This window comes from Terrapene carolina, unplaced genomic scaffold, assembly GCF_002925995.2.
Source record: "Terrapene carolina triunguis isolate 2854851 unplaced genomic scaffold, T_m_triunguis-2.0 Scaffold511, whole genome shotgun sequence".
Lineage (NCBI taxonomy): Eukaryota > Metazoa > Chordata > Testudines > Emydidae > Terrapene > Terrapene triunguis.
The window spans coordinates 547,538-569,715 of record NW_020664862.1 but is presented as its reverse complement, the minus strand read 5'-3'; the positions used below and the strand labels follow the sequence as shown (position 1 = coordinate 569,715).

At 45.3% G+C, this 22,178-nt stretch overlaps 2 protein-coding genes across 2 annotated transcripts; one reads left to right on the top strand and one right to left on the bottom strand.

Annotated features, from left to right (window-relative positions):
• Nucleotides 1-1,521: 1,521 nt before the first annotated feature.
• On the top strand, nucleotides 1,522-7,807 carry LOC112119514 (olfactory receptor 51G2-like). The gene is made up of 2 exons (XM_024218189.1): nucleotides 1,522-1,530; nucleotides 6,866-7,807. Exon 2 carries the CDS (start codon nucleotides 6,872-6,874, stop codon nucleotides 7,805-7,807), a length of 936 nt encoding a protein of 311 aa, XP_024073957.1. The 5' UTR covers nucleotides 1,522-1,530; nucleotides 6,866-6,871.
• A 12,535-nt stretch (nucleotides 7,808-20,342) lies between these two features.
• LOC112119529 (olfactory receptor 51G2-like) lies at nucleotides 20,343-21,278 on the bottom strand. The gene has a single exon (XM_024218202.2). The coding sequence runs from the start codon at nucleotides 21,276-21,278 to the stop codon at nucleotides 20,343-20,345; it is 936 nt and encodes a 311-aa protein (XP_024073970.2).
• Between the last annotated feature and the right edge of the window lie 900 nt (nucleotides 21,279-22,178).

Here is a 22,178-nt window from a genome sequence, read left to right as displayed (position 1 = left end):
GTAGTTTTATTAATGTTACCAACAAAACTATAAATGTTACTACATATACAATTCCTATAGATAAGTATAATGAACTAGTTATACTTACAGACATACTTACATCCTCAAAGATGATGTTAGAGTCTGCTGGCCCTCTCACGGATTGACCATGGATATTGGAGTGGTTCCTGCTGGAGTTTCCCATAAGAAGAACAGTTTTCCTGCTCTAGACACCCCTTTTTGTACAGTGAGTTCGTTTATACCTACATTCTACGCATATATATGAAAGTGTTAACCCTCTCTTTCTTATTGGTTTGTGGCCCCTGGAAACATGAGGAATCCCAAATTCTATAGGCTGGGTAGGTTTTTTTCAACATTGATGTACCACATTTGTCCTGCAGTTGGGGCACATGTTAGAGACAATATTTGTTGTTACAACATTTTATTATTTAAATTTAATTTTCCCAGCTATACTTATGCAATATTCCCAACTGGTACGTCTTTCCCATCATATCTCGGGTTATTCCTTGGTCATCGACTTGCGCCATGGTTTCTTGTCTTCAAGGCCCAAAATAGCTGAGCTACAGTCTTGCAGGCCTTGGCATACAGGCTTTTGCATTTCAGCTTGTCTTATTTATGTCCACTAGAGAGTTCCTCTTAATACTGATTCATATTATACAGTTATAAATCTACAAATCAACTTTAATTAACATACCGCAAATATATGTAATAAAACACATTGATTAATCATAACATTGAGCGATAAATAAATACTAAACTAAAGTCATTGGCTACACATAGTAGCCATTAGCCATAGGTTTCAGAGGGGTAGCCATGTTAGTCTGTATCAGATGAAGTGGGTTATAGCCCATGGAAGCTTATGCCCAAGGTGTGACAAGGACCTCTCGTTATTATCCCTAGGCTGTCTGGAGCATTTTCAGGAAGGCTCAGCAGGTGGGGGATATACTTTTCTTAGGGCCTATTGTTTCTCCTAATGACCTATTACCCTGAATAAGCCTTTCACAACCGGCTGTCTGGAGTGGAAGCGTTTTCCCTAGTGGGTGCCACCCAGGTGTACCTACTGTTAAATACAGATACATAGTCAATAGTCATAACTTCATATACAACAATATACAGGCATACAAATAGGATCTTCATATTGTGCAAATCATAACTTTTCCATAGACACGTCACAAGACACATTTTGTTCAAAATGCATCATAACTATTGCCATAATCATATCAGAATGACACCACTCTGATGAATATGGGGGCATTGTCACAGCTGCCTCTTCCGCTGCCCTGGAACCTGCATGGCACATATAAAAACCTCAGCTTCATTGAGAAGAGACAAGCCTTTCCTGCGGGGCTGATTGAGATTTCAGGAGAGGAGGTGCAGTGTGGCTGTGGGGCTCCGACCAACCCAGGGCTCCTGCAACCACGAAGGGGTGGGTGGAGCTCGGGGCTGCAGCTGCAGGAGGTAGTGCTGTATGGGGAGATTTCGGCAAACCAGTAAAGTGCCTGAAACCACTATTGCTTATTGCTAAAAGCAGTCAAGTCAGTAGGCTGTAAATTGGCCATGCAGCAGCCTTAGCTTAACCAAAGCAGGAGGGGAGGGGGTTTTGGGTGCCACAGAAAGGGCAGCTGACCCCACGTCCTTCCTGATCAGAATTATGTTGAAATTACTGATACATTTGTCATAAATATAGAGAGAAGGGTAGCATAAAATCCCTCCTTGGCAGCTATACTGAATTGCCTTACCTTTAAGGGTTTCAGTAGTTCAAATAACCTAGTTGGCACCTGACCAGAAGGACCAATGAGGAAAGAACATATTTTCAAATTTGGGGGGAAGGTTTTGTTTGTGCTCTCTCTTTGTTGTTCCCTCTCTGGACGGAGGGAGAAGCCAAGCAGGTACAACATCTCCTGAAAATATACCTGGCATAATCCATCTAAATTCACAGAAATTGTAAGTAGGGCAAGGAAATGTGTTAGATTATCTTTTGGTTTAGCTTGTGAATTTTCCTATGCTACAGACGTCATTTTATTCCTGTTTTTGTAACTGTGAAGCTGAGCCCAGTGGTGAATGCTCTGCATTTAAAATCTTTTTATTACCCTGTAAAGTTACCTTCCATCCTGATTTTGCAGGTGTGATTCTTTTCTTTTTTCTTTCTAAATAACGTTCTTCTTTTAAGAACCTGATTGATTTCAGTGTCCTGAAGACAAAGGGTCTGGTCTGTGCTCACATTTCTAAGGCAATTGGTTGGTAGTTTATTCTCAAGCCTCCCCAGGAAAGGGTATGAAGGGGTTTGGGGGGACATTTTTGGGGAATAGGGATTCCAAGAGACCCTTTCCTGAATTTTTGTCTAAATCACTTGGTGGTGGCAGCAATACCGTCCAAGGACAAAGAAAGGAATTTGTGCCTTGGGGAAGTTTGAACCTAAGCTAGTAGAATACAAGCTTAGGGGGACTTTCATGAAGGTCCCCACATCTTCACCCCAGAGTTCAGGATGGGGGGGAACCCTGACACATGCATTTTAGGGGCCTCAAGGCATGGAAACTTTGAAAAAAACCACACCTGGTTAAACTATGACCAGAAGGAAACCCCTTGCTTGACCTTTTAAACTGCTTGCTTAACACGTTTTCTTTAAGTGACATGTCATTGTATTACTAATGTATCAATTAGGGGGGAAATTTTGAGTTAGGTGGACTCTTCGAGAGGGTTTCTTCAGGGCTTTCCCTCTGGACGCATCTCATGGTCCCCACCGGCAGGCGGATGATTTGGCCACCGGAAGGCTGCCACTGTGGCACTCGAGAGCCACACTCAGCTTCGATAATTATTGAAAGTTGGGGGTATTTTACTATCCTGTTGCGGACGTGTGTAAGTGCTTGAGACTAAGTAAAGTTTAGCTATACGTGAAATCACTCTGGTGTTGCCCTGTTTGTGCCAGCCATCTATCTGTCAGACGGCCGTGTCTCCCCTGATTTATTTCCTGACACAACCTCGCACAGAGTAAAAGTTACCAAGATCTTTGGGTTGAAAGAACCTCAGGTAAGGGCAGAAGGGATTGGACCCTGGGGGTAGCCTCCCTAAATGGGGGCTCCACACACACCCCTAATTTGGAATCATTAGTAAAGGGATAGTTAATGAGAGAGAAAATATCATCTTGCCTCTATCTTTTTTTTTATGGAGATATCCTATCTCCTAGAACTGGAAGGGACCTTGAAAGGTCATTGAGTCCAGCCCCCTGCCTTCACTAGCAGGATCAAGTACTGTTTTTGCCCCAGATCCCTAAGCGGCCCCCTCAAGGACTGAACTCATAACCCTCGGTTTAGCAGGCCAATGTGCAAACCACTGAGCTATCCCTCCCCCATGTATAGAAATACATCGTATATCCACACCTTGAACATTATGTGCAATTCTGGTCACCCCATCTCAAGAAAGATATATTTGAATTGGAAAAAGTATAAAGAAGGGTGACAAAAAAATTTAGGGGTATAGAACAACTTCCAGATGAAGAGAGATTAAAAAGATTGAGACTTTTCAGCTTGGAAAATGGATGATTCAGGAGGGATAGGATAGACATCTATAAATTCATGAGTGGTGTGGAGAAAAAGAATCAGGAAGTGTTATTACCCCTTCTCTAGAACCAGGAGTCACACAATGAAGTTAATAGGCAGAAGATTTAAAACAAACAAAAGAAAGTACTTTTTCACACAATGTGCACTGAGCCTGTGCAATCTTTCTTCGCTGTAATGCGGGAAAGGGGACTGCCAGAGAGAAATCTGGTCAAATATTATGATTATTCACTATTTAATTTAAGCACGATTACAGCTGTGATAGCATCATGGAAGAGTGATGACAAGCCCGGATTCCAGGAATAGAGCCTGCAGCAGGGCTGGCACTACAGTCCAGTTGGGTAGCATCAATACACATCCCCTGTGACTTTGCCTCCTGCAGTTTGCCATTGGCCATGACGGGGGTTAAAGCTGGTGCACACAAAGCCAAGCAGCTGAGGTTCCCTGATGGCCAAGTGGTCCCCAAGGGAATGTGCAGGCATGCTTCATAAAGACACTTGCCTCCCGATCAGAACAGATACTGCCTGCTGCCCAGACAGCATCTCTGATGACTCTTTGTTGTTTAGGGTGAAGACCTCTGGTGTCAGCGGCTCCCCTTCTAGCAGGAATTGGGTATGTTGGCAGGTTTCACTATCTTTAAAATGTGCAGTGAAGGGGAAAGGCTGCAAGCTGTTTCCATTGACACATGTTCTGTGCAGTGGCAGAGGACTCAGCTGGGCTGTCAGGGTGACTCAGTGACGGGCTGGAGGGCAGGCAGCGCTAGGTAGCTTGGGAACCCCTCCCCTACATCTGTTCATGCTCAACATTGGGCTGTTCAGGCTACACAGAAATCTGAGATTCAAACCGACATCGGAGTGTTAAAACCCTGATGCCACGAGTCAGGATTTCTCAAGGGCTCCCATTTCTGGAGGTGCCGTGTGCTCTGGGTCCTATCCTGCCAGGGTCTAAACGAGAAGAGACCGCACTGAATATCAGTGACTAGTTCCCAAATCAGCTCAGGTTTATTTGCTCCTGGAAATCAGAGCTGTGTTGCTCTGTGGTAACACGTATGATAGGTCATATTTCTGTTTTCTGACTCGCTGAGGAGTCCACCATTTCCACCCTGTAGATACCCCTCAGAATTACAGACCTTCCTGCCTCTCTGTCCCCTCTCTGGTCTGCAAGGGCCACATGTCTGGCCTCATAACTGCCCGGTCATGCTGTAGAATCCAGAGCCTCCTACCCTTGAACTGGGCCCTGGCCTACTGCACACTGTGGGTCAACTGTGCTTACCCTGCAGCTCCGAATGCGTTCGGCACTTGTGTTTCTTCCCTCTTGGAGTCTGTGACTAGCAGTCAGGCAAGTGACCAGCCAGCCTTCTGGAACCAAAGTAGTATTTAATCTGAGCAGTAGGAATAATGCGTAACATAGGAGAATGAAGGTTTTCAAAAAACAGGTCATAGGCAGTCAGAAAGCAATAGACGACTTTCATGTGGGAAATGAAGTTCCACATGCATTTGACTTTGAAATCCTCTTCCTGCAAACCCTCATCATGCCTGAATAATAGATGCTGGGGTTGCTATGTACTAGAGAGTGAGACTACAGCGAATGAATACATTCTATACTGATCCCAATGCCTGTTACTGCTCCGGATACAGGCTGCAGACTGACAGAACAGAACCTGAGGAGAACCAGTCAGCTATTAAGTCAGGGACAGGGGAGCTAGTAGACTATTGTTTGCTAACAAGCGACTGAATGAGAGCTGAGATGCTGCAAAGTAATACAAATATTACAAACCAAACCTTCATGACATGCCTGTATATCGAAAGGCAGCAGCAGAGTTCTTAGAAGCTCTATAGGAAGGAGCAGTGGAAACGTTATTGCTTAATTGGTTTTGCTTTACATAGTGTTTCAGAAGTACTCCACATACTGTTTCCAATGGGTTTGTGCTATTAACTCTTTGTTCAGTGAACAGTTTTATGATGCAATGTCCTGGTAACTGACCAGAAGCTGTTTCTAACACTTACTTTAAGGGTCATGAACACAATTCCTCTGCAATACCTGCACAAGCCTTTCCAAAAAGTCCAGACAGAACAGAATTGCCGGTCAGTGTTTCAGCAGATTAGAGCTCAGGTGCAGGAAAGGGGAGTGTTATAGTGGTTCTATGTAATTGACGCCCATTACCTGTTACACAAGCATGGCTGAAGTAACTTGCACACTCACCTGGATATTAGTGGAAATCTATTGTTTGCACTATTCACCTATTTGTTATGCCAATACGGTAACACTATCTTAGCTTGTAACTTCGTAGATATCTACAAACCCTTGCATGAGGAGAGGATGCAGGTCCTGTGAGGATGAAGAGAAGCCTGTAGGTGGATAAAACTCTCTGGATTCAAGGAGCACTGGCCAGGCAAAGCACTCCAGCTTCTCTTAGAGGGATTCTTGGGGGTCAGAGTGTATCACTGAGAGCTTTTGCTAAGGGAAAGTTAATAGAACCCATTTCTGATCGAATTTACACATGTAAATCTGGAATGATGCCGTTAAAGTCACTGTTATTGAATTAAACACCTGTCCCTAAGAATTTATCCCATGTGCTCGAAAGAGGCAGTGGCATAATTTGAACTCTCAGGAGTGGAGAAAATGATTAGCTAGCTAGCTAGCTAGATAGATAGATAGTGAGGCAAAAAACATATGTTTATGAATGGCTTCAATACAGGACAGATAAATACAATGACTGTTTTAATAATGCTGTTGCCATGTGTTTACACACGTCATGATACAATGAGCCACACTCAGAATTGGAGGGCCAGAAAGGGTGTAATTGGGAAGGTCACAACTGTAAAATTGCAGAGTACTCAAGTAGGCTACAGAACTCACAGCCACAAGATATCAATGGAGCCAAGAGCTTAGCACGATTCAAAGAGGGACTGGATGTTTATATGGGTAACCAAAATATTCAATTACCGTGATCAGGATTAATTGAAAAACTATTGGAAGGGCTCTAAACCTTCCTGATTTCTACAACAAATTATGTCTAATAAGTGGTTGTCAGGGGGAAACTTTCCTTGAGTGCAGGTTATCTCATAGCTGCCTCTTGCAGGGCTTCTTCCACCTTCTTCTGAAGGATATAAATTGGCCACTGGATACAGGGCTAGATGGATCACAGGTTTCATCCAAACTGGCAATGCTTATCTTCCTATTGGTGCCATAAATCCAACTCTATGTTTTTGCTCTCTAGACTTGCATTGAGAGCAGAAAGATGTCTTGTTAAATATCATGTTCTTTTTCCTTTTAGAAAGGAAAGTTCAATACTCCTCGGACCTCCCCAGTCCATTATGTCACCTCTCAATGATACCAAATTCAAATCTGCAGTGTTCCTTGTCACCGGGCTACCAGGTCAGGAAGACGTTCATCTCTGGATCTCTGTTCCCTTCTGTTTAATGTATGCTATTTCAATATTAGGAAATTCAGTCATTCTGTTCATTGTAAAAACAGATTCAAGCCTTCATGAGCCCATGTACATTTTCCTTTCCATGTTGGCCATCACAGACCTTGCCTTATCGATAGCCACAATACCGACGATACTGAGCATATACTTATTTAACTCTAGGGAGATCAGCCTCGATGCCTGTTTTGCCCAGCTGTTCTTCATCCACTCACTTCAGTGCATTGAATCCTCCCTGCTCTTGTTGATGGTATTTGACCGCTTCATTGCGATCCGTGAACCGCTGAGATATGCTTCCATCTTAACCTTTCCAAGAACAGCCAAGATGGGACTGGCATTTGTGCTAAGAGGGGTGGCAGTAATACTACCACTTCCCTTTCTCCTGAGATGTTTCCAGTACTGTCGAACCAATGTCCTCTCCCACTCCTACTGCCTACACCAGGAGGTCATGAAGATGGCTTGTTCTGATATCAGAATCAACAGCATCTATGGATTGTTTACTACACTCTTAACAATGGGGTTGGACTCTCTGCTCATCTTCCTCTCGTATGTGATGATCATCAAAACAGTATTAAGTGTTGTTTCCCACACAGAGTGCCTCAGGGCCCTGAACACCTGTGTCTCCCACCTCTGTGCCGTCCTGCTCTTCTACACGCCAGAGATCGGCCTGTCTGTGATACATAGATTCGGGAAGGGCTCTTCTCCCATACTTCAGATTCTCCTGGGATACATCTCCCTGCTGGTCCCGCCCTTGATGAACCCAATTGTGTACAGCGTGAAAAGCAAACACCTTCGTATGAGGATAATCAGGGCCCTCGTTAAGTGAACGATCAATTCACCTCCCTGGTCCAGTGCTGGTGACATGGGAGACGAAAAAATGGGATACCTATTCCAACCTGGAACCTTATATCCAAGATGACATGAGCTACTTACCTCCACATTGTAGAGAGAGGTTCACGTGGCGTCTAAGGCCTGGAACAATGGTAGAGGAATTGTGCCCAACTCCTGGCGAGGGAGGACAGTGTACTGGGGGAAGGAGATTAGAAATCACTGTTTTCGTTGAGAGCCTGTGAACCGATGGGATGTTGGCCCATAAAGAGCCATATCAGTGGCTACTCCAAGCTCACAATATCTGTTGATACAGTCAATAAAGAGAAGGGATGTGGATGTTGTTTCCCTTTACATCTGGCCTGTCACTGTCCCAGCTCATGTTAAACAACCAGGGGCCATGAAAAAAGCTGTAGAGCTGTTTTCTAGTCACAGTTCTGGCCCTTAATGAGCATTCTGGGTGCTGTGGGAACCATGAGGGCTGCACCAGATGTGGACAGGGGCTATTCAAGGGACACGGACACCCACCCTCCCCCTATGCCCTCAGTCAGGTGTTCATGACTGAGTCATGTCAGAGACATGATTAATGAAGGACCCCCAGGAGAAGCCATGCAGGCGTATCTGTCTCACCCCCCACCACCGCTGATGTCTCTGCATACCACACACCTGCTCAGCCTTCTCCCCACCAAGGCAGAGCAGAGCTGCGTGTGCGAGTGAGGGTCTGACACACAGGAGTCCCGGCAAGAGACTCAGGACCAGATTTCCTCCTACTCCCCTCTGTTTTGCTGCTCCATCTGCTTGGAAATTAGTGGAAATGGCCCTCAGCTCCCACACAGAGGCACAGCTAGCTCCTATCCCAGCCCAGCCCATTTGCATTCAAAGTGCAAAAGCAGAACACAGGCAGGAGTCCCCTCCCCACGGTGACCTAACCCCTGCCTCCTTCTTCCCCCTTGATGCCCCACCCTCTGCTCCTCCTCTTTCCCTCAGACCTCACCCTCTGCTCCTCTTCCCCTGAGACCCCACCCTCTGCCACATCTCTTCCCCCAACACACCAACCCCTGCTCCTATTCTTTACCCAAAGCTCTTCCCCCTCTCCAGGCGAATGGCCAGAGCTAGACTGTGGTAAGAGCTGCCCAAGGAGCCAGGGCCACAGTGATAGAGTGCTGGATAGATGACAGGGGCCCTGAGAGAAGCCCCCAGCCTCTGTTCCTTCCCCCCCAGGGAGGGTGGAGAGTCCGGGGCTCCCCACAGCGGCCTGAGCTCGTGGGGTAGCTGTTACCACGGCCCGACTCTCTCCTGGCCAGACAGGGCAGGGTGACTGCAGGGCTACCTCAGGCCACAACAGAGCATTGTAGATTACCCCCTACTCACAGGGACTTGGACAGAGTGTGCTGTGCCCTTGGGAGCTGTTATCACTGAGTGGAGATCAGCTCAGCCCCCAGGCGGCTCTAAACCCCATTGAGGCAGGGGAAGAACTCCTCTGTAACTAGCTCATTGCCATCTCTGCTCTCTGCAGTGCTGCTGGCACAGCAGAGAATCCAGCCGGGCCTGTCACTGCTCAGATGGCTGGAAGGCTGGTCCTGTGGTCTGGGTACTGCTCTGTGACTCAAAATAGCTGGGTTTGATTCTTGTGCCATGTGTGACCATGGGAAAGCCATTGGCTCTCTCTGAGCCTCTGCACAGGTGGATAATAGCCCTGCCCTGCCGCACAGTGGTGGCAGGAGAGTAAATACTTTCCAGGTACTCAGATAATCTGAAACCCTAAGATCAGGGCTGTGTCAGAGTTCCATAGAGGAACACTTTGGACATTGGTCTATAAAAGGCTTTTTACCACAGGCTCCTGTGACAGCTGGTTTCTGGGAAGCCCCATGAGTTCAGCCTCTTGGTGTCTTTGGCACATGTTCAGGAGCTCGGGGGTGACAGTGGGGGGTAGGTAGTGGATTTCTGAGGTGAGGGTTGGAGTGTTATGGGGTGTAACTGCCAAAAATTGGAAAAAACAGCCAAGTGGACCTCGTCTTAGAGTGGCAGGAAGAAAGCAGTTCCAGGGCAAAGGTCAGTTTCACACTTTGGCCCTGTAACATGGAGATGGCGGAACACTATGGTGAGTGGGCCCAGGCTTCTGGAGGTTTCAGCAAAGGCTGGTTCCTCAACAAAAGGGGCAAACAAAGGGGAAGGTGTTCTCAGAGACACAGGGAAACTAGGCTGGATGCCACATTCTTCCCAAATGAATGTAACTTGGGCCGATTCTGTTCCTGTAACTCCAGAGCAAAGCCTGTCTCATTCAGATTGTAATGATACATTAGATAGGTGAGTGTACAAGTGTGACAGCTGCCTGGTATTTTAAAACCATATTACATGAGAACATAAGAACGGCCATACTGGGTCAGACTAAAGGTCAGTCTAGCCCAGCATGCTGTCTTCCGACAGTGGCCAATGCCAGGTGCCCTAGAGGGAATAAACAGAAGAGGTAATCGTCAAGTGATCCATCCCCTTTTGCTCATTCCCAGCTTACTTAAGAACATAAGAAGTGCCATACTGGATCAGACCATCAAGCCCAGTATCCTGTCCTCTGACAGTGACCAATGGCAGGTGCCCCAAAGGGAATAAACAGACAGGTTATCATCAAGTGATCCATGCCCTGTCACAAAATCCCAGCTTCTGGCAAACAGAGGCTAGGGACACCATCCCTGCCCATCCTGGTTAATAGCCATAGATGGACCTATCTTCCATGAATCTATCTAGCTCCCTTTTGAACCCCGTTATACTATTGGCCTTCACAACACCCTCTGGCAAGGAGCTCCAGATGTTGACATTGTGTTGCGTGAAAAAATACTTTCTTGTGTTTGTTTTAAACATGCTACCTATTAATTTCATTTGGTGGCCTCTTGTTCTTGTAATATGAGGAGTAAATAACATTTCCTTATTTACTTTCTCTATACCACTTATGATTTTATACACTTCTATCATATCCCCCCTTAGTCGCCTGTTTTCCAAGCTGAAAAGTCCTAGCCTCTTTAATCTGTCCTCATATGGGACCCGTTCCAAACCCCTAATCATTTGTGTTGCCCTTTTCTGTACCTTTCCCAATTCCAGTATATCTTTTTTGAGATGGGGCGACCACATCTGCACAGAGTATTCAAGGTGTGGGCGTACCATTGATTTATATAGAGGCAATATGATATTTTCTGTCTTATTATCTATCCCTTTACTGATGATTCCCAACATTCTGTTCGCTTTTTTGACTGCCACTGGACATTCAGTGGATGATTTCAGAGCACTATTCACAATGACTCCAAGATCTCTTTCTTGAGTGGTAACAGCTAATTTATACCCCATCATTGTATATGTATAGTTAGGATTATGTTTTCCAATGTGCATTACTTTGCGTCTGCCATTTTGTTGCCCCGTCATCCAGTTTTGTGAGATCCTTTTGTAGCTCTTCGCAGTCTGCCTGGGACTTAACTATCTTGAGTAGTTTTGTATTATCTGCAAATTTTGCCACCTCACTGTTTACCTCTTTTTCAGATTCTAGTAGGCTGGTGAGGCATGATTTCCCTTTACAAAAACCATGTTGACTATTTCCCTACAAATTATGTTCATCCATGTGTTTGACAATTGTGTTCTTTACGATAGTTTCAACCAATTTGCCCGGTACTAAAGAGAGGCTTACTGACCTGTAGTTGCCAGGTTCACCTCTGGAGCCCTTTTTTAAAAAAAATGGCATTACATTAGCTATCCTCCAGTCATTTGGTACAGAAGCTGATTTAAATGAGAGGTTACACACGACAGTTAGTAGTACTGCAATTTCACATTTGAGTTCCTTCAGAACTCTTGGGTGAATACCATCAGGTCCTGGAGACTTATTACTGTTTAGTTTACCAGTTTGTTCCAAAACCTCCTCTAATGACACCTCAATTTGGGACAGTTCCTCAGATCGGTCACCCAAAAAGAATGGCTCAGGTTTGGGAATCTCCCTGACATCCTCAACAGTGAAGACCTATGCAAAGAATTCATTTAGTTTCTCTGCAATGGCCTTATTGTCTTTGAGTGCTCCTTTAGCATCTCACTCATCCAGTTGTTTAGCAGACTTTCTGCTTCTGATGTATTTAATTTTTTTTTTGCTATTACTTTTGGAGTCTTTGGCTAGCTGTTCTTCAAATTCTTTTTGGTCTTTTAAATTATATTTTTACACTTCATTTGCCAGAGTTTATGTTCTTTTCCCTTTTACTCATTAGGATTTATCCTCCACTCTTTAAAGGATGCCTTTTTGCCTCTCACTGCTTCTTTTACTTTGTTGTTTAACCACTGTGGCTCTTTTTTGGTTCTCCTTCTATGCTTTTTAAATTGGGGTATACATTTAAGTTGAGCCTCTATTATACTGTCTTTAAAAAGTTTCCACGCAGCTTGCAGGGATTTTACTTTTGGTACTGTACCTTTTAATTTCTGTTTCACTAACCTCCTCATGTTTGTGTAGTTCCCCTTTCTAAAATTAAATGCTACAGTGTTCGGCCGCTGTGGAGTTTTCCCTGCCACAGGGATGTTAAATTTAATTATATTATGGTCACTATTACCAAGCGGTAAAGCTATATTCATCTGTTGGACCTGATCCTGAGCTCCACTTAGGACAAAATCAAGAATTGCCTCTCATCCTGTGGGTTCCAGAACTAGCTGCTCCAAGAAACAATCTTTTAAGGTGTCAAGAATCTTTATCTCAGCATCCCTTCCTGAGGTGCTATGTAGCCAGTCAATATGGGGATAGTTGAAATCCCCCATTATTATTATTGAGTTTTTTATTTTAATAGCCTCTCTAATCTCCCTGACCATTTCAGAGTCACTAACACCATCTTGGTCCGGTGGTCTGTAATATAGCCCTACTGCTATATTCTTATTTTTTCAAGCATGGAATTACTGTCCATAGAGATTCTATAGTACAATTTAGTTCGTTTAAGATTTTTTCAATAAACCTTACCCAAACTTTAAACTTCTCTCACTCTAGTCTTTAACCTTTTTCTTTCACAGCTCTCCTTACTCAACCTAACTCAATAACCTTTCTCTTCCTTTTTTCTCTAAACCTTACCCCAACTTTCTTTTTCAGCTTTAAAACTACTCTCACTCTAGTCTTTCAACCTTTTTCTCTCAATGTATCCAAGCACAAACACACACACAACACTTCCCCCATTCAAACACACACGTACACACACAATTCAAAATGGCCAATGGCTCCAAACTTCGGTGCCAATGGAAACGGGTGGGATGGCGGGACAAAAGCCCCAAACGGGGCGTGGAAACGTGTCAAAAATGCATGGTGATGAAAGCTATTAAGGTTATACTACTCTCTCCTCATAAGTCATGTGCCCCAGCCCCCTAATCATTTTTGTTGCCCTGCACTAGACTCTCTCCAATTTGTCCACATCCCTTCTGTAGTGGGGGAGGGGGGGCTAAAACTGGATGCAGTACTCAAAGTCTGGCCTCACAAGTGCTGAACAGAGGGGAATAATCACTTCCCTCTTTCTGCTGGCAATGCTCCTAATAATACAGCCCAATATGCCATTGCCTTTCTTGGCAACAAGGGCACACTGCTGACTCATATCCAGCTTCTCGTCCACTGTAATCCCCAGGTCCTTTTCTGCAGAACTGCTGCTTAGCCAGTCCGTCCTCTGGTAAGGAGTTCCACAGGTTAACTGTGCATTGTGTGGGGGGGAAAAAACTTCCTTTTGTTTCTTTTAAACCTCCTGGCTATTAATTTCATTTGTTGACCACTATAAATAACACCTCCTTTTTACTTTCTACACACCAGTCATGATTTTAAATACCTCCACCATATCCCGCCTTAGTCGTCTCTTTTCCAAGCTGAAACGTCCACCTTGTTAATGTCTCCTCATACAGAAGAAATTCCATAACTCTAATAATTTTGTTGACCTTTTCTGAACCTTTTCAATTCCAATATATCTTTTTTTGAGATGAGGTGACCACATCTGCATGCAGTATTTAACATGTGGGCGTGCCATGGATTCATATAGAGAAAATATATTTTATGTCTTACTATCTATCCGTTTCCCAATGATTCCCAACATTCTGTTCACTTTTTTCACTGCCGCTGTACATTGAGTGCATATTTTCAGAGAACTACCCACAATGACACAAAGATCTATTTCTTCAGTGGTAACAGCCAATTGAAACCCCATCATTTTATATCTATAGTTGGGATTATGTTTTCCAGTTTGCATTACTTTGCATTTATCAACCCTGTTTTTCATCTGCCATTTTGTTGCTCAGTCACCCAGTTATCAGAGATCTTTTAGTAGCTCTTTGCAGTCTGCCTGGGAGTTAACTATCTTGAGTAATTTTCTGTCATCTGGAAGTTTTGCCACCTCATTGTTTACCCCTTTCTCTAGATCATTTATGGATATGTTGAATAGAACTGGTCTCAGTATAGACCCCTTGGGGATATCACTATTTACCTCTCTCCATTCTGAAAGTTGACCATTTATTCATAACCATTGTTTCCTATCTTTAACCAGTTACCAATCCATGAGAGGAACTTCCCTCTTATCCTATGACAGATTGCTTTGCTTAAAAGCCTTTGGTGAGGGACCCTGTCAAAGGCTTTGAAAATCTAAATACATTATATGCAATGGATCTCCCTTGTCCAGATGCTTTTTGAGCCCCTCAAAGAATTCTAATAGATTGGTGAGGCATGATTTTAGACCCCATGACATTCCAAATCTTCCCTCAGAAATCCACTCCCTACCTCTTACTGTCACCCCTGAGCTCCCTCATTTCTGCCACAAATAAGGTGCTGTAATCACAGGGATCCCAGAAGCCACTTGTCACAGGAGGCTGTGGTTAGAGGCCTTTTAAAAACAAATGTCAGGGGCGTTGCTGTGTGGAAGTCTGACACAGCCCTGATCTTATTGTCTCAGACTATTTGAGCACCTTTAATGTATTTATACTCCCTCCATCACTGAGAGGCAGGGCCGGGATATTATCCACCAGAGACAGCCAATGGTTTGCCTATGCAGGGAATTAAACCCAACTGTCTTGTGTCGCAGAGCAGTGCCCAGACTACAGGACCAGCCTTCCAGCCATCTGATCATTGACAGGCCCAGCTAAATTCTTTGCTGCACCTGCAGAGCTCCTCCTCCCTGCCATGCTGTAGAGAGCAGGGATGGCAAGGAGCCAGTTTCAGATGTTTGATTTGCTGTCTTGTTCTCTCCTAGCCTCCGTGGATTTTAGAGCAGCCTGGGGGATGGGTTGACCACCACCTGATTTTAATAGCTTCCAAGAGCACCACACACTCTGGCTATGTCCCTGTGGATCAGTGCCACCCCAGAGTGCCCCCTGGGGTCTTCAGGTGGCCCTGCAGGCACCCTGCCCTTCCTGCTAAGGTCCTTGCAATGCCTTACTCTCCTCCTGGAATATTTAAAAGAAGTGCTCCCTTTGTGGGGTCACATTTATTCAGCCTTCTCCAAGACACAAGGTATCCTACCCTTCAACTTCTCCCTCCCCCTTTACTCATGAACACCCTATCACTCTTGTTTCTTGTGTCTGCATTGCTTCAGACATGCTTCAACCCCTTTTCCCTTGAGCCTCGCCCCCCACCAATCTCTTACCACTAGGCCCTGCCCCTGCTGCTCCACTTTTTTTGTGGCTCCATCTCCTGGCCACGCCAGAGCTGGGCCGTGGTAAGAGCTACTGTGATGTTCTCTGATCAAAATATGATCATATAGATCACTTTTTCAACCACTGTTATATATTTGCAACAAATCTTGTACAAATTGTGGCATGTAAGATGTCAATGAAAAGTTTATGATTTGCTGGTTATGGTTGTGCTATCTGTATGCTGCTGTCATGGATTGGTAACTGGTTAAAAGAAAGGAAACAAAGCGTAGGTATAAATGGTCAGTTTTCAGAGTGGAGAGAGGTAAATAGTGGTGTCTCCCACGGGTCTCTTCTGGGACCAGTCCTATTCAACATATTCATAAATGATCAGGGAAAAGGGGGAAACAGTGAGGTCACAAAATTTGCAGATGATACGAAATTACTAAAGTTAGTTAAGACCCAGGCAGACTGCGAAGAGCTACAAAAGGATCTCACAAAACTTGGTGACTGGGCAAGAAAATGGCAGAGGAAATTTAATGTTGATAAATGCAAAGCAATGCACATTGGAAATCATAATCCCAACTATACATATAAAATGATGGGGTCTAAATTAGCTGTTACCATTCAAGAAAGAGATCTTGGAGTCATTGTGGATAGTTCTCTGAAAACATCCACTTAATGTGCAGCGGCAGTCAAAAAAGTGAACAGAATGCTGGGAATAATTAAGAAAGGGATAGATGATGTAAGCAGAGTCAGAATGAGCTCTACCCTGACATCTGGTATGGAGCTTTGTAAAAGGACTTCAGGGGCTGATCTCGTTTGCATGGGCACACCCACCCTGCCTAGCATGAGGGACTGCCTGCTCAAATGGTCACTTTGGCTGCTGTGGGATCCCTGGTCTCTTTGTTATTGGGGCAGGAGTAATAAACTGTTGTTATCCTGGTTATGTGAATCAAGGACAGTGGAACTGTACTTGGCATTTTATGATGGAGGGACTCGCCCTCAACTAAGTTGAACTTGCTAGGCAAGGGACATGGGTTCCTAAGCCCAGTGAACTGAGAGAGGTGGGGGACAGGTATGTGTATCTGGTAGTGTGGGCCCGTTCTGAGGGCCTCAAACAGCATATTGACCCCTTCTCTCTCTCTCTCCACGGTGTAATAATAGAGCTAATTTTGACTCAGTTTGGAGTCTTATTAGGTGCTGCAGAGCTGAAGTCACTGATTCCTAGGTCTAAGCATTAGATCTACTTTGGACTAGTGGTTCTGAGTGTGCCAGCACTGAGGTGTTCTTCTCCCTCCCTTCCCCCCAACTAACAGCTGTAATCACTAAAGAGCTGTGTTAAGTGAGGGTGGGGCCTGAACACAAGTTGGTGAGCAACTAGCAGGGTGGCTGGTGGAGAGTGCAGCTGGCGGTGAAGACTACAGCAGAACCCCATGGAGAGGTGTGGCAATTGGCTGTTGACCCGAGCAGCGGCACATATAAGATGTCCCCAAACCTCCCCCCACTTCCACCCAGGCTGAGAGGTAAATTCTGCAGATGAACTTCTGAACTCTGGGGGCTGCACTGACCAAGGATATAAAGCTGTGGGTGGGGTGACTGTTGGGTTGCTGGACTTAAGACCCTGAGGGGAAAAGGACACTGTCAAACGTACTTGAGGGTGGGTCTTTTGCTCATGGTTTGTGTTATTAATCCTGTTTGTGGTGTTTTCGCAACATAATACCGCATTGTTTCCCTCCTTTATTAAAAGGCTTTTGCTACACTCAGACTCTGTGCTTGTGAGAGGGGAAGTATTGTCTCTTAGAGGCGCCCTGGGGGGTGGTATGTAATTGTCCTAGGTCACTGAGTGGGGGCTCAAGCCGGTTTTGCATTGTGTTATTGAAACAGAACCCCTAGATACTAAACATGGCCCTTGTTGTTGCCAACTCTGATAGGCAGAAGGGTTACAATAATAAGACAGAAAATATCACATTGCCGCTGTATAAATCCATGGTACACCCACACATGGAATACAGAATGCAGTTCTGGTTGCCCCATCTCAAAAAGGATATATTGGAATTGGAAAAGATTCAGAAAAGGGCAACAGAAATGACGAAGGGTATGAAACGCCTTCCATATGAGGAGAGAGATTGAAAACCAGAAGCAGAGTTGTTAGAATCTCTACAGGAAGGAGCAGGGGTAACTTTAACTGCCTAACAGCTTTTGCTTTAGAAAGCTTTTGCTCCTGGGGTAATTAACCTGCAAATCTTGGCGAGACTATTCAAATTAAGGGCTCATCAAGAAACACTTAACTGACAATGGATCATGGGAGATGCCATCTACACTGAATGGACTGTCCTGGAAACATACTGTCAGGGTATAGATAATAATTTCCTGCGGTGACTAAGCAAAATTATGCATGGACATGTGACTTGCTCATGTGATTCCAAACGCCATCTTTTCACCTGTAATTTTCCACTAGCTGTGCTGAGGGCTTTCTTTGAAACAATGGGTTTCCGTTCACATGTCAGAAGCTATAAAAGAATATAAAAGGAAACACCTCCAGTTTGCCTCTTTCCTGCTCAAGCCTCTGGACTATGAACTGATACTAAGGGGAGCATGCTAACCAATGAACTGAGGTCCTTCCAATGATTTGGAAGCAACCAGAGACTTATCAAGCCAGCAACTTATTCCATCACTGCTCCAAGCCTGAAATGAGAACTTTGCATTTATTGTACATATTTGAATCCTTTAACCAATTTTAACTCTCACCTTTCGCTCTTTCGTTCTTTCGTTCTTTGTTTCGTTCTTTCTTATAAATAAATCTTTAGATTTTAGATACCGAAGGATTGGCATCAGCATAATTTTTGGGTAAGATCTGAGTTACATATTGACAGGGTATGCGGCTGGTCCTTTGGGATGAGAAGCACCTGTTATTACATTAAACTGGTTTTAAAGAATCACTCAGATTTAAATCTGCTGTTTTTAATGGGGATATAAGGACTGGAATATCTAAGGAAACAGCTTTTATGACTTCTTGTTAGCCAGTGGGGTGAAACAGAAGTTAATGGGTTTTTTTTGCTGGTTTGGTATATCTCATGGGAGAATAATCACCAGTTTGGGGGTCTGCCATATTTCTCAGCAGTTTGTCCTGAATTTGATATTTGCAATTGTGACCCACAAAAGCATGGTTACAGCTATCCCGGGAGCCCAGACTGCTATGAGGATACCCAGACCCTCCATCTTCTATGGGGTTGTGTCCTGAGGGGCAGGGACATAGGCTGGGGCATTCTCTTGGGCCTCCAGGCCCTGCCCAGGGCAGGTGGAGGATCTGGGGCTCCTCACAGTGGCTCTGACTCTCTTTTTAGCTCTTTCCATGGTCCAGCTCTGGCTTCTGGCCTGGACGGGGGTGGAGCCCCGGGTAATGAGGAGGAACAGGGGATGTCATCTTGGGGGAAGAGGAGGAGCAGGGGGTGGGGCCTCCAGGGGGAAGAAGAGGGGCAGGTGTGTTGTCACAGTGTGGTCAGGACTCCTACATCTGTCCCAATTTTTCCCTCTTGAAAAGGTGGTTACCCTACACTGAATGGGCTGGGCTGGGATTGGAGCTAGCTGTGCCTCTGTGGGGGACCTGAGGACCAATTTCACCCATTTGGATTGCTGGGGCAGGACAAATGGAGTGAACAGAGAGAGGATCTAGGCCTGAGTCTCTTGCCAGGACTCCTGTGTGTCAGACCCTCACTCACACACACAGCTCTGTTGTGCCTCAGAGGGGAGTGAGCCCAGCAGGTGTGCGGTGTGCAGAGCTATCAACAGAGGTGGCAGGGGAGGTGCCTAAATGGCTTCTCTTGAGCCTCTTGCATTAATCATGTTTCTGAGATGACTCAGTCACAAGCACCTGTCTGAGGGTGTAGGGGAAGGGTGGGTGTCCATGCCACTTGAATAGCCCCTCTCCACATCTGGTGCAGCCCCCATGGATCACGCAGAACCCAGAGCACTCAGGAAGGGTCAGGACTGTGACTGCACAACAGCTCTGCAGCTTTTTTCATGGTCCCTAAATCTTTAACACGAGCTGGGACAGTCACAGGCCAGGTGTAATGGGAAACAACATGCACATCCCTTCTCCATATTGACAGTATCAACAGGAATTCTGGGGTCAGAGCAGCCAAAAATATGGCTCTTTATGGGACAACATCCCACCGGTCCCCTGGCTATCGACGAACAAAGTCATTTTATATGTAATACTGTCTCCTTGGTCTCCTTCAAACAGTACACAGTCCTCCCTCACCAGCCACTCTCCCATTATTCCAGGCCTTAGATCCTGTTACCTGGGGTTCTTTCAACTCAAAGCTCTTGGTAACTTTTACTCTGTGCAAGATGGTGTCAGGAAATAAATGAGGGGAGACACGGCTGTCCGACCGATAGATGGCTGGCACAAACAGGACAACACAAGAGTGCTTTCACTTGTAGCTAAACTTTACTTAGTCTCAAGCACTTATACACATCTGGAACAGGTTAGTAAAACACCCCCCAACCCTTGATCATTACCAAAGCTGAGTGTGGCTCTCAAGTGACACAGTGGCAGCCTTCTGGTGGCCAAATGTTCCGTCTGCTAGTGTGGACCGCAAGATATATCCAGAGGGAGAGTCCAAACGAGTCCAAACTAAACTTTCCCCCCTTATTTATACATTAGTAATAAAATGGCATGTCTCTTAAAGAAAACTTGTTAAGTAAACAGTTTCAATGGTCAAGCAATATTTAGCAATACGCCATAGTGGTTTCAGGCATTTTACTGGTTTGCCAGAATCTCCCCGTACAATCCCGCCTGAATATCTCTCTACAGCTTAGAGATAAGCAGCACATGTCATCTCGGATGTAAGGGTCCAGAATGGAATAGGTGGCCCCTGATTTTCATCTCCAGTGTCACCAGTGCTGGAGCCATTTGATGAACTGACCCTTCACTTGATGAACACCCTGATTATCCTTGCACGAAGGTGTTTGCTTTTCACGCTGTACACAATTGGGTTCATCAGCGGGGGGAGAAGCAGGGAGATGTAGCCCAGCAGAATCTGAAGTAAGGGATAAGAGTTCTTCCTAAAGGTGTGTATCACAGTCAAGCTGATATCTGGTGTGTAGAAGAGCAGGAGGGCGCAGAGGTGGGAGACGCAGGTGTTCAGGGCCCTCAGGCACTCCTTATGGGATGCGATGCTCAGCAGTGTTTTGAGGATCATCACATAAGAAAGGAAGATAAGCAGCGAATCCAACCCCATTATTAAGAGTTTAGAAAACAATCCATAGATGATGTTGACTGTGATATCCGAACAAGCCATGTTCGTGACCTCCCGGAACAGGCAATAGGAAAGGGAGAGGACATTGGCTCGACAGTATTGGAACCGTTTCAGGAGAAAAGGAAGTGGAAGTATTATGACCATCGCTCTTAGCAAAATCATCAGTCCCATCTTGGCTATTCTCGGCAGGGTCAAGATGGAAGCATATCTCAGTGGGTGTCGGATTGCGATGAAGCGGTCAAAGGCCATCAACAAGAGCATGGTGGTTTCAATGCATTGCAGGAAATGGATGAAGAACAGCTGGGCTAAACAGGCATTGAGGCTGATCTCTCTAGAGTTAAACAAGTATATGCCCATTATCGTCGGCATGGTGGATATCGATATGCCAAGGTCTGTGACAGCCAACATGGAAAGGAAAATGTACATGGGCTCATGCAGGCTTCGATCTGTTTTTACAATGAACAGAATCACTGAATTTCCTACTATCGAAATAACATACACTATGCAGAAGGGGATAGAGATCCAGAGATAGATGTCCTCCTGACATGGTATCCCAGTGAGAAGGAACACTACAGATTTGAATTTGGTGTCATTGACAGCTGACATAATTTACTGGGCAAGTCTGAAGAGTTCTGAAATTACCTACGTAAAAAAAATAATAAGATGTGATTAGATTATATTTAACGAGAAATCACTCTGCTCTCATTGCAAATCTACAGACTCCCAGAGCTCAAGGTAGATAAGCAAAAACTTAGTGTTGGATGTACATCACTGATAGGAAGTGTGGCAAATTGCCGGCACTATTATGATGGGTCCCGTGCTTTCTCCTCTTATGGGGGGGTTTCAGGGTGCCGTTTCTCACCCCTGATCTGGGGTATCAACTGTCCTACTAGTGTCCCAGAGAAGGGGAGTGGAGAGGGAGGGATCCGGGCCCGCCCTCTACTCCGGGTCCCAGCCCAGGGGCCCTAGGGATAGCGGCAAACCACTTGAACTAGCAATTCTTTCCCCTGGACCACTTCCCTCTCTGGCCCTTCAGCTTGCGGGGGCTTCCTGCCCTCTCTCTGCTTGGGCCAAGTGTCTCCCAATCCCTTGTCTCTGTGGAGTCCCTCTGCTCTGCATAAGCCGGGTTTTCCTTTCCCTAGGGTCTTGGTCTTCTCGCCCGCCACAGCACTTCTCCAAACTGCTCTCCTCCAAACTGCTCTCTGCTCCAACACCAAACCACTCTGCTTCAACTCCTTTTATTCTGTCTGATTGAAGCGGGGGGGGGGGTTATCAGGTGACTGGCTTCAGGTGCCCTAATTGGCATCAGGTGCTCTAATTAATATATAGCAACATCTCTTCCCTCTACAGGGAATAAGGCTGTCATCATCCTGGGGCTTACATATCTCCCCTCTATCGCTCTCCTGCTGCCTTCTGGCCATGCTGTATCACAGAAGATAGTCACTGTCAGACTGGATCAGACTGGTAGTCCATCTATGCTAGTAACCGATGGCCATGTCCAGATGC